Source organism: Dermacentor albipictus, chromosome 10 (genome assembly GCF_038994185.2).
Source record: "Dermacentor albipictus isolate Rhodes 1998 colony chromosome 10, USDA_Dalb.pri_finalv2, whole genome shotgun sequence".
Lineage (NCBI taxonomy): Eukaryota > Metazoa > Arthropoda > Arachnida > Ixodida > Ixodidae > Dermacentor > Dermacentor albipictus.
In genome coordinates, this window is record NC_091830.1 from 51,209,406 (window position 1) to 51,222,486 (window position 13,081).

The 13,081-nt window shown below is 43.3% G+C and overlaps 1 protein-coding gene across 4 annotated transcripts in view; it reads right to left on the bottom strand.

Moving 5' to 3' along the window:
* Positions 1-482: 482 nt before the first annotated feature.
* Positions 483-13,081, bottom strand: part of Wdr81 (WD repeat domain 81) — a 98,892-nt gene continuing 86,293 nt past the window's right edge. For all 4 annotated transcript variants that reach the window (XM_070527433.1, XM_070527434.1, XM_070527435.1 and 1 more), the window contains 6 exons: positions 12,499-12,850; positions 11,146-11,276; positions 9,032-9,233; positions 6,762-6,861; positions 4,598-4,698; positions 483-2,046 (listed from right to left, as the gene is read on the bottom strand). In XM_070527433.1, coding sequence (XP_070383534.1) covers positions 1,918-2,046; positions 4,598-4,698; positions 6,762-6,861; positions 9,032-9,233; positions 11,146-11,276; positions 12,499-12,850 — 1,015 coding nt within the window. In that variant the 3' untranslated portion in view covers positions 483-1,917. The remainder of the gene's footprint in view (positions 2,047-4,597; positions 4,699-6,761; positions 6,862-9,031; positions 9,234-11,145; positions 11,277-12,498; positions 12,851-13,081) is intronic.

A 13,081-nucleotide genomic window follows, 5' to 3' on the forward strand; every position in this document is an offset into this window, starting at 1 on the left:
AAAGTTGCACTTGTCAGACTTTCTCATCCCATCACACCAGACTCCTGTTGGAAGTCTTCTGATGGTGGAAGGATGCCAAAGGTGTACTTGCTTCGAAACAGTTTATATAGACAATTTTATGACGGAGGCAAAATCCAAAACGGTGATGCCACTGAAAATGTTACTGTGATCTCAAGTCAATGTGTTGTCAGTCTGCTGTCCGAAACTTGCTTCTGCTTATGTACAAATGTAAATCATTTTTACATGAAGCATGTATGTATCCCACAAAAGATGTGTGCACATGGACAGCTTTAAAGACAATGAAATGCTACCCCCCCCCCCCCCCTTTTGGTGTTGCGTCCGTGTCTTTTTCATGAATCTTAACGTTCACAGCTGGGCAAGTGTGAAACAGGACAGATGGATACAGCAAGCCCAGTTTTGAGCTCTTAAATGATGACACAGTAGTATGAGACAGAAGATGAAACGTGGTTACCTTCTGTATCTCCCTTCAAAATATGTACATTTTATTTCAGTAAGATCAAATAAAGTAAAGATAATGATCACATCTTTTAGATATCACGAGGCTAAACTGAAAGACAAGGAGGAACATTACAAAAATAAATACCACCATAAGACCAGAAATGGGAGAACCGCATATCTTTGGTAAGAACAATTGCATTTACTTTCATCGGCAAATACGCAAAACTAAGTGGTTAGCACAGAGTTGACAACTGGGCCAATAACTTACAAATTTAAAAACAATATCACAAGTCACATGGTCTCTCCACAAAAGGGCTCATGCATAAAAAATGACAAAATAATCTGGAATAACGATAGTGCTACAGTATAAAAAATGCCCTCTGAAGGAATGAGTTTTCTCAATAAAAGGTGTGACTATCTATTTATCATATGGTATTAACTACGAACTCTTGAAATATGTGGAGCCATATGCCTAATGCTCAACTAAGCTAGAAAAATGTACGAATCGTATGCAATCACAACTCTTCGCTAAAAAGTATGTATGCAATCTGGCCATAAGTACCACATAGCACAAAACAACCGGTCGAGAAACAATGGTAAGCCTTTCACAAGATCACAGTTATTTACAAAGTGTCATTACAATCTTAGCTACTGCAATGATCAATGTCGCATGTTGTCACCACAAAGGTGCTACTATGCTTTTCAAAACGCCATTCTCAAAATGTGGGCCAGGGGGTTTTTGCACAGTTCTGTTTCACCAGACAATTTAGCAGGCAGTATCACAAATGCCGACTGAACCTGTCACTCGTAATGGAAATGTGAATACGTCATCACATAACAGAAAATATGCAGACAGTAGAACCGTCGTCCTCGATATCAACAAGATTGGTGCATGCAGAACTAGCTAGCAGGCAAGAGCCAATCACAGGCAAGCGTTGGCCTGGCAAGGTAATCATGGCAGAACATGCCAGCGGCAATGCACATCGTAAGCCTGCTGTATGTTTCAGTGCCTGTCCAATGATGCCGAAACTAGAGTGTCACTTTAGAGGGCGCCACTTTCTCAGTATAGCTGGTCCAAGGGTACAGTTAGGGCCTCACCAACTTTCTTTCATTGCATGTCATGCGACAATGAAGTGAGCAGTGATTGGTAGCAGCACCGAGCAAAAGTTGTTCATTCTCTAACTGGCATAAAATGTGAGGGAACATGGTGCCAACCCAAGGAACCGCTGGCCTATGCATTGCGAAGCGGCTGGACAAGCACTGTAAAAACTACAGAAGGTTACGTGCACTTTCACCACAGGAGCACAACAAGTTTCGTGAGGACAGAACATTCCTCTTGTAGAAAATGCAAGAAGGGTGCACGTTTGTTTGACGATTTCTATCACTTCTGGACGAGCAAGGAATGGTAGTCTCAAGTAAGCTGGTGGGCACTAAAATGAAGCCGGTGACGCGCTCCTGTCAGCACAGAAGGGAAATGCTGCCGTTGTCGGCTCCCAGCAAGAGGAGACGGTTCAGAGGCAAGACGGCCATTGAGGCAATGACACCGCGGAATGTTTCTGATCGAAGTTTGGTACTGGTGAAGACAGCCTGAAAGACAAGGCAAATTGCAAGGCGAGTATTACATACAGTTTCAAAGTATGATTAGCTACAAAAGTCCAGCACTCCAGCATTATGGGCGTTACCCACAATTAACTGGTTTTTTGATGAACTGGGCACGTAGGACAGTTACGCAGTTCCCAGTGCACAAGATGACAGTGTGGGTCCACGCCTTTCAAACTTGGGATCACCCACAAAGGTGAGGCACAGTTTAGAGTGCTTAGAGCCCTAAAAATTGAGGCCATTTAGGCACCATTTTTTATTAGAAGTGTTGGTCACTGAGGAGTTAATGCATGCCTAGCATTAATAGCAGCAGTTATTTGGGTATACATTCCCGAGTGCTGCCATACAATACCATTGGGACTCCACATAACTCTATAGCAAATTCTAGCGCATTCCACCATAAGTTTAGGAATGCATATCTCATGTGTCATTAATAGCTCTTCACTGTACAAAGGCTGACAATTAGTACAGTGACACCTTGGTACTACGAACACTACATTAACTAACTTTTCAGATTAATGAATTTTTCAGAAATCCCTTACTGACTGCTTATAGTTTCAGTTTGAGAATACATATCTTGTGTGTCATTAAAGCTCTTCACTGTACAAAGGCTGACAATTAGTACAGTGACACCTTGTTACTACGAACACTACATTAACGAACTTTTCAGATTAATGAACTTTTCAGAAATCCCCTGCTGACTGCTTATAGTTTCAGCGTAAAAATGTTTCAGTACTATGAACTTCAGAATACCAACCTTTTCAGAATAACAATCTTTATTCAGTTTCCGTGTTACGTTAACAATGCCTCGGTACTACAAACCAATATGAAAAAATCTGGGGATTTTTAGATTTCCATGTATCCTTTACAGCAGCTGGAACAGTAGGCTAGCAGATGACAAGGCAAAAAAAGCAGATGCCGTAGCACATATGTTTGGAAAACCCGTGACAGTGCCACAGAAAACAAACGCCAGGAGGCATGGAGGAAAGAAACAAAATAAGAGAGGCCCTGGCTTCACATTTTTGAAGCCAGAAGTGCAGCCATGTTGGTGTGTCATCTTTCCTTGCACCTTCAATCAGCTCGCCGGGGCAGATAGGCGCAAGCTTTGAACTTGCATTGCTTCGAGCCGCCGTAAGTGCGCGCTGCCGACGCGCGTCAGAGCAAAGCCTACGAAACTTCTGTAACAGTTTTAGTGAAGCAGAGGCACTCCTGTGTTTTTCCGTGGCACATTGAAGAAGACGACGAAAACCCGCACTGTGATAACTTGAGTGTGTGTGTTGCTGGCTGACACTCATACACCCGAAACACAACTTTGAAGCTTACACACCACCCTCCAAAGTTGGCTTGTCTCATGAACAGAATTTGCTGTGAGAAAGCCATGGGCTGAAAAATCTTATCTCACTTTTCAGAGGGCAAGATCAGCAGCGACAGCTTCAGGAGTGCGGTTGCTATGGCAACGTTGATGTTTGGCACACCAGTCCCAGTGCTCCTTTGCGAAGAACAGCACTTGACTTCTGCCACACTTTCTTCAACTGATTCAGGCTAGCCGGGACCTCTCCTCTGCTTTCTTTCCTCCATGCCGGGAGGGGACTTCTTTTTTTTTTTCAAATATTGCAGAGGCGACGACTCATCAGGTTCTATGAGCGCGTGCTCCGCCTGTACAAGTGTTGCCTAGCAACAGAGGCGCGTCCCTTTCTTCTTTCGCCCTTCTTTCTATGCATATCTTTTCCTCCTTTTGTGCTTCTGTCTGTGATTGTACCAGCTACACGTGTGTGGAGAAATGTAACCTCCGTGCTTGTAGCAATGCAGCACGGTCCCACTTTCTCGATGGTGTCGTTTACACGTGCGCTTACAATTAGGAATATTTCAGATGTCTGCCCCAAGCGAGACAGTTTTGGTGTCCACGGCAAGGAATGCAAAAAACAAACAAGCAAAAAAAGAACATTACACTTTATGGGTTACATGGAGCTTTGTCAGTGGCTTTCCTGGCATCAGCATCTCTGTTATGTGTGCCACTCCATATATGGTGCATGTTGGTGAAATCTATGAAGAACAGCAACAGTGCGGGCCAAGAGCCAATGGCAACGTTTTCGTGAATAGCTCATACAGTGACAATTGATAAACTGATGTGCTGATGGGTGAAATGGTTAACTTTTGGGCTTACACTATAACAACCTTTCAGAATAATCAACAATTTGCCGCAGCCCCTTGAAGTTTGTTTTATCGAGATTGCACTGTATCCACATTTGCCGCTCTGATCATTATTCAAGCCTGCAATCCAAGATTTGACAGTCAATATATTTGTAGAGATCATTTTGTATAGTACTCCATGTGTAGCACCAATAAAACTTATTTTGAACAAGCACCATCAGACCGCGAGAAACTTTGCTGGAGTGAAAGTTCATTAACGTGAAATTCAAACACATGAGATTGCTATTAGCATAAAGTTCTTGCAGTCGTTTTTTCGACTGAGAAATTTTTCAGGCAATGCTGAATTAACTGACACTTCACTGCATATAGAAACAACAATCTTCATCACCTTTTCATCAATAGTTGTGTGCACGTTTATCTTGTTCGCAGTGGTCCCAGACACAACGCCAGCGTTGTGCAGGCCTAGGCAAGTTACAGGCTCTGTTGCTCCTAAAATGAAGGAACAGATAATGAAGAGCTCATCAGCGAGAACAGACGCTCAAAGTCGAGTTTGCTTTTACTTTAAAGTGCCACTGAAACACCTATTGAACACAGTAAGAAAACATTCTTGATATGCAGATAATGTTTGCACGAATATAAGTGCCAAATATTTTCCCACTGCATACCAGCATGGAGCCCACAACCTCACATAAGTGACTGCTTCAATATGCCGCTGAAACACCTACTGAACACAGCAAAGAAAACATTCTTGATATGTTGATAATGTTTGCGTTAATATAAGTGCCAAATATTTTGCCACTGCATGCCAGCATGAAGCCCACAACCTCACATCTCAATCTGCTCAATCTTTACTGCAGCTTTTGAGACCCCAGCTTCTCGTCCACCCCATGCGACGTCAGCGATGACATTGACGTCATTGATGACGTCAGTAGGTGTGACGGCCCATGCATGATAAGTATTGGGCAATTATTCATGACCACGAATTACAAACAAAAGCTTGCACATTCATGCACAACGCTCCAGATCTTCCAGGAAAAGAAGAGGTGGTGTTGTTAACACACTCCCTTCCCTTACAGTTACCACTTCTTTGTTACCATTGTCGCTATCAGGCACCTTTGTCAGACGCTAACCTACAAGGGTTACTGCAAGCACGGATAGGCGGGCCATTACTACCGGTACCGTCCCATTTGACAGCATGTGATGAGTTAAGGGGAACAAGGAAAGAAAACATTGCGCTCGTTACATCTTTGTTCACATTAGGTGCTTTTCGAAAATTTCCTCGTGTTTCGTATTCCCTGACAAAGAATTGCGCTATTTTCAATGTTATTTCGCTCGAGTATCACAAAAAGATGTTTCAAGGCAGCCTTAAAAGAACTTCTATGCATATTTTAGTGAGCCCTGTGGCTCTACACTAAGCAAGTAAATAAGCAGGCTAGAGTAGCTCATCTCAGTGACAAACTCAGCAGCAATTTTACTTTCCAGTACACTAATTGCAACTCTCTAGAATGGGTTCGGAACTGCACTGGCTGCTTTGCGAGTAAGTAATTACAACACAACAGACATTAAGTTAAGCTGCATTAGCAGATAATGTTTCTGAAACAGCAAAGCGGCCACTCTTATTGTGAAAACGCTCTTGGCAAACAAGAAAAGACACAAAAAACAAACGATGAGTGGCAAAAACGCACTGAAGCGCGTGAACCAGGTTTACGTGACACGATGAATTTTGATGACCTCTACTTGGGTCTACATAACTAATCATTGATGAAGAAGGACTATGTTCCATTCTAAAGGAAGAAAAGTCTCAACCTAGTAAACTTGAACAACGTTCCTGCCTCAAAACAGCCCAAACATGAGAAATCTACTATGAAGTATGTGACGTCACACTGATGTTTCGGCTCTAAGGTTTCAGCGTGAAATTTAAAGAAAGAGAAGTTCTGGCCCCCATTTGCTCAGATAGTCATCACCACCATCATCAGACTATTTGATGGCTTATTTACCAACGATCTCTGCCAATCACTCCTGCTATTGAGCCAGCTGCCACAGCCTTGTGCCTGCAAATATCTCAATTTCATCACACTACGTAGTTCTCTCCTATACTCGACTGCACTTCCTTTCCCTTGGTGCCCAGTCTGTAAATTCAACATAGACCACTGCTCATCTGCCCTATGCATTACATGGCCTGCCCAATTCCATTTCCTGCTCCAAATCTCAACCATATTATCGGCTTTACCCATTTGTGCTCCAACACAAGCTGGTCTTTTTGTCTCTTAACGTCTACAGTAGCAATGAAACTTTTTATACCAAATGAGTGAAAATGGAGCTCTGAAGTAATGATATTAAAGCAATCTACAGTTACGTAGTGTTCCTCATCGGTGTCCCTTTAACGCAACAGCCTAGCAGATGGCAACATCTGCTTTAAATTGAATTGAAAACATTTTCTATTTTTATTTTTCATTAACACCAAAGCCTGAATGCCACCATCGTAAGGTCAACACACAAAACTGCTTCTAAGATGATCTGACATCTTCAAAATGAGAGAAACCGTGACGTACCCTTCAGGTTGTAGTGCAGCTTGGTATCTATAGCGTTCCAGACAGAAATGGAGTGGTCTAGCGATGATGAAATGAAGTACGCATCGTTGAAGGCTTTTGTCTGTAAGAGCAACAAAAAGCAAATAAAATTAAACAGAACCTTCTCACATTTTTTTATTGCCATAGCTCGATTATGGTGAACAACAGTTTCAGCCAAGATTCTTTCAAACAGTGTTTGTGCGTATTGTTTTCCTGTAAAAGCAAAATAAAATGAAATTGTGGGGTTTAACATTCTGAAGGAATGCACAATCATTGAATACAGACAAACCAGCCTAATTTATTTTTTTACAATTGTAATAAAATTCACACAACTCGTTTTGTTGTAAAAAGGCTACGCACTAGGGCCTGTATTATGAAACATTGTATTTCATTCTCTACTTCTATGATCTGCCGTGTATTTTTTCAAATGTTCTATTGCTGCCTTACGTTTATGGCAGTGACCCTCAAAGGGTTCATCTTTAGTGCGCATTTCAGCACTTGTCCTGCAGTTATTCTCTTTTGTGCCCATGCATCATGCGGAGCTGCTAGCAACAGACTGTTACCAATCAGCCCAATTTTTCATCATCTTATTAAACCTCTGAGAACGTATTCTGTGATACTTTTAGGGGTGAGTGAATATTTGAAAAATTCTAATATTATCCAATATGATATTTTTAATATTCGTAATTGTTTCGAAAAATAGATATCCAAAAATGGTCGAATATTCGGCTGGATACGAATATTGGAATCAAATCGAATATATTTCTCGCTGTGCGGGAGCAAACACGGTTCTTAGCGTTTGTTTCTATCTAATCTAAGAGTACTGGGGCGATTTCGTGTTGAAGTTTGTGACAATTTTTGTGAAATTTCGCCTGTAAAGCACTATTAGCCACTAAACGCGTAAACTTTGCGGGAAAGCCAGCTTCTCGGCAGTAAGTGGCACAAATTTGAGGTCAGCGAGAGTGCACAGCGTAGGCGAGGACAGCTAGTGGGAACGACAAAATTTTCCAAGTTAACATGAGTCAAATACACAATGCTTTAGTATAACCGCTCACTAGCCTAGTTCTTTAGCACTGGCAACGCAGTTGCAATGGTAGAACATAAAAAATCAACCCAACTTCTAATAAATGCATTTGCATATCATTATTCAATATTCGATTTGACATTTGAAGCTAATTATTCGTATTCGATTCGTATTCAAGAATTTTTATATTCGCAAACCCCTATTTATATTCTATACCGCTGCCGGCCCTGAATTTCATATACTCCTGTTAAAATCCGCGCTTAAATACATGAAGTAATGAAGGGAAAATCAGACATCTGATGGAAAATCAAATGGCAGGGGTATTCGCCCTGCCATCTGCTAGCCGCCTGGTTAGCTCAGGTGGCAGAGGGGCTGCCCCGGAAAGCCGGTGGTCCCGGGTTCGAGTCCCGGACCAGGACGGATTGTTCTCCAACTGCGAGTTCTGAACTAAACGTAACAGCGCAAACATATAAGACGAGCCACAAAAAGAAAGACACGACACACACTGGCGCTGACTAACAACTTCTTTTTTCCTTCCATCGTCGATGCATTTATATACCTAGGCCACATAATCGCGCAGGCGCACAGAATGCATTACTGACGTCAGCCATCTTATCATATACGCAAACGTATGAAATCAAATTCTGATTGGTGCAGGGACAACGACGTGTCACTAATGCAATTATTTCCTTGTCTTTTTATGTGATAGGCCTCTAAGGAAATAATTGCATTAGTAAAAGATAAGGAAATAATTGCATTAGTGACACGTCGTTGTCCCTGCACCAATCAGAATTTGATTTCATACGTTTGCGTATATGATAAGATGGCTGACGTCAGTAATGCATTCTGTGCGCCTGCGCGATTATGTGGCCTAGGTATATAAATGCATCGACGATGGAAGGAAAAAAGAAGTTGTTAGTCAGCGCCAGTGTGTGTCGTGTCTTTCTTTTTGTGGCTCGTCTTATATGTTTGCGCTGTTACGTTTAGTTCAGAAGTATGTACCAACTAGGCCCAAATGAAGTGTTGCTGAAATTCCAACTGCGAGGCTTTTCTTTCGTGGAACCCGTACGGGTTTCCTCTGTGGCAATTGCTACGAACGGGTGGATGTCTGATTTACCTTTTGTCACCTACTCCTCTCAACCTTGCGGGTTTCCGCGGAACTATTACATTAAACACGGGAACTGGCGGCGCGTCCCAGGCAACAACAGTTTCAAGCTGCAGTCTTCACCTGCAGGATCTCGCCATCATGGGCCACCCACGAGCCGAGCATGAAACCGGTTCTGACGTCGAGGACCGACAACACGCCAGAGCTGTGGCCCACCGCCAGCCAGTTCCCGCTGGGGCTGACCGCCAGGGACCGAATGACGCCAGCAGAGCCTATCGAGACCCGCAGTTCGTGGGTGTAGCGCATGGCACGGGCGTCCAGGAACCTGCAATAACAAAATCATTGAAAGAAAAAGAACAGCAAGCTTCAGTGATCTTTCTGCCCCTAAAGCGGTAGATTGTGAAAGCAGCAAGCTCCTGCATCAGACACAGCCGTTTTCTCCAGGACAACTTCCCCGTTTTTCACAGCGTGGTTTTCATTCGCTACTGTATAGCGCCCGCTCTGGCCTCTCAAATGCGATCGAATGACATTAAAGGAAAAGCGTTTGCTACAAAATGACCAGTATCATGAGGGTGACAACATGACCAAGCCAGCTTTCTATCTTATGCATGTATTGCAAGCGCCACTATAATTATCGATTTTATAATGTTGAGTGTTAACTCAAATAACCTACACAGTCCCAGCTACTTTCTGGTGTTTTAGAATGAAGTGACGTCAAAGCGCCTAAGCGAATTCTTTGTTGTAACTCTGCATAGGCAACATGCAAGTCTAGTCAGTACTTGAATAACAGGCTAAGGACGTTTCTGCACTTTTGCTTTGAAGTGAAAAGCTGCAAAAACTGCAGAGCATAAAAAAGAATACAGCTACTAGAAATTCTGTAAGCGGTGCCTGTTGTGAATTTTAAAGTAAGCATTGGTCAGAATGTGGTTTGATTTGTTTCAGTACACTTATTATGCTTTACGTGGTGCCCCAAGGGATGCAACCTTTATAAAAAGGATATTCTGGGTGCGTGCAAACGCGATGTCACCAATTATCAGTAAACCATTATTTTTCATGAGTGCCTGCAGGTTTCCGTGATTGGCGGGTTGGTGCTTCCTTTCCGTGTGCGTGCGCAGGTAAGTTTCGTGTTTTCCTTCTATTCTGCCACTGTACGACTTTCAGGGATAGCCAGCTTTCTTTCTTTTTAATTCTACCTGTGTCCATGTTTGCATGCTTGCCTTTCTCTACCATGAACCCCTACCGACTTGCTCAACTTTCAGTCATCGTGCTCTCGCTCCCACTCAAGTTGTCATAGGGATGTTTGACTCAACATTCACACAAGCATAGGACACAAAACCTAGCACAAATTGGCAAGCTTCATAGCTGAGCAATAGCACAGTGGTTATTGAGCCTGACTGCCAACTGCACATAGCCACAGGAGCAAGAATTTTATGTGCAGTGGTAAAATTTGGTTATTAATTCTTCCCTGTTGGGCAAGGGTGAAGCTGTGGACGAGGGGGTGGTCTGATGACTACGACGCAAAGGAAAGGATGGACAGAAACAGCAGACATAGCTTTGAGGTTTTACATGCTGTTGCAGCTGCTACCGCTTGCCTCTGCGATGAACATTTGTGTGATGTGGCTAAAGACAATGCCAAGTGCTTTAAGCCATCGCTTGGACAACGAAGACATTTTGAACGTATAAAAAGCACCAATATCCCCACGTTTCCAACAAGCGTGAAACATGAACGAACGTGCCTGCGCGCAACGGTGTCCCAGTGTGTGTTTGTGTCCCAATGTGATACCTTTTCTCTTTTCTATGCATGTAGGAAAGCGAGCGAGGTTTTACAAAAGAAAAGGCAGCAGTGTAGTGGCTACGTCTTGACGAGTCATGACAGGATGGCCACGTGTGCAACGATTCCCGCCCTCTCTGGGGCTAGAGCATTCTAGGGAAGCGATAAACTGCGATGCTCCTAGCCAGAGAACAGCCATCACCTTCACCTTTCATTCATGAGCATGTTAAGCTGACTGCTCTTTACATAATAATGTAATTAAATGTCTTGTTCTCTGTTCTATGTCGCCTCGTCCTTACCCAGGCCCTCCTTGCTGATCTGCCTGGTCAAGCTCCAGGCCACTATGCCAACACTACCCCTGGGACTGAGGAACCCCCTTACAACACAGCAGAGTGATTGCAAGTCATTCTTTCAAGTAACTGCATTCAAAGGTGTTCTGATCAGCATTTCGTCCAAATTTTCTTACCGAACCGTCGAGTTCGACGTGGCAGCAAGGAATGTTGTGCTCGGAGATGGCATCGCGAGCAAGACTGTGACTGGCTGTGTCTTGCTGGTGTCGAACTGCTTCAGGCACGAACCCATAAAGGGATCCCAGATCTGCAGGAAAGGCAAGTAGTTACGTCATTTGTCTTGTAGCTGCAAGACAACAGCCGAGAGAAAGCCAAGAGCTGCATAGTCTTATCAGCGATTGCCTTATGCAGTGTTCTCGATTCTTTTCAATAGTGCAAAAGCTTTCTATGGTGACCATTCGCCAAGTATCCCTATCGTGAAATAGCAGCTGCATTAAGCTGTGACCCTTCTTTTTCATTGCGCACAGATTTTGAAGTCAGCCCATGGATGTACACGTGAGGCCTTCACCGCACTTAAAAGCAATTGTTTCACGGTCTTGTGGCAACTAACGCCAACTGCAAATGATGCATCTAAATTTTTCCATCATTGCCACAAGGCAGGGTATTGGGAAAACCCACCAGAATTGAAAATTATTTGTGCTTTGTTCCCCTGGCTTACATTATCTGATGAACGTTCAGAGATTTATTTCATAAATTTTCATATTAAATCAGCTACAGATTTATTTCATAAATTTTCATATTAAAAAAAATTAAAAAAGGTATAACTTGTTAGGAGGCATTTGTACATGAACACAATGACAATGTAGCAGTACCTTACAGTGCACAGAGTGCAAGGTTGAGAAGCAAATGCTGCACAAGCTGCTGATTAGCCATACCCTTTTGACAGCCTCGCATGTAGATTGTAAATACACTCTTTTATCCTCTTTTTGACTCACATATGGTGAAATAATAAGGCTGAATTTGCATTCAAATTACAATCTTGTATGTTTTAGCGTTTGCTCCTCAAGAGTTTTTCTTTATTTTAATTTATTCATATTTTAAAGCAAATTTATATTTTCCCTGCAACTGAAAAGGAGTAGCCAGAGGTGTACCGCTTCCATCTCCAGTTTGGCCCTTTAGAACCCTACCTACATATATACTGTATGAATTAACATTCAATGTAACTCAATTACCTCTTCACTAACCAATTATATGCAACCACCAAGTTCATTGAGAACACAAGTCTTAACGAGCAACATAACTTTATAAGCAGTTGAACTTGGCAATACTAACAACTACAGCAGTGCTAGCAGCATTTCACTGCTGCTACCGCAAGCGCATTCTCTCATTCTGAAGACTAAAACACAGCCCTAAACGACTACCTTACCTATACCTACTCCTACTATACCTACTATACCTATTCGTATACCTATACGAATAGCTATACCTTACAATACGAATCAATCAGTCTAGGGACCACCCAAACTTACATGCACACCGTGGTCGCTTGATCCCACCAGTCTGAGGGACGGCAAGAAGGCTATGGAGGAGATCGACTTGCGGTGATGCGGGTACGTCCACTGGGGCGCCACGACCGTTGAGCCGTCGCCACAGCTGCGCAGCGACCACAGCTTTACTGTGCGGTCCCGACTACCCGACAGGAAAGAGTTCTCATTCTCGAGGACCTCGAGAGACCGCACACTGCCTGTGTGACCGGTGAATGTCTGCAGCCGAATCTGCTTGAAGTCGAAGTGGCTATCCTTGATGAGGCTGACGCCAATCTCGTGCTCCCAGTAGGCCAACCAGCTGCCCTTCAGGTGGCGTTGGCCATTGGTCATCTTTCTGCGCAGCCAGGAAAGGCACAGAACACTGTCGCGACGAAAAGTTTAGCAGGAACTATCAGAGAGGTGATTGGCCAAAGTCAACTGAGAGCTTCCCTGCAAGTCTGCTGAGATGCAAGAAGGAGGAGGAGGAGGATGCTATCTGCAGCATTTGCAGGCAGATGTAGCCTTGCAAAGACATGCTGCCAATTCCTCCACTCAAGCGTCTCCTCTTGAATGAATGAATAAATTC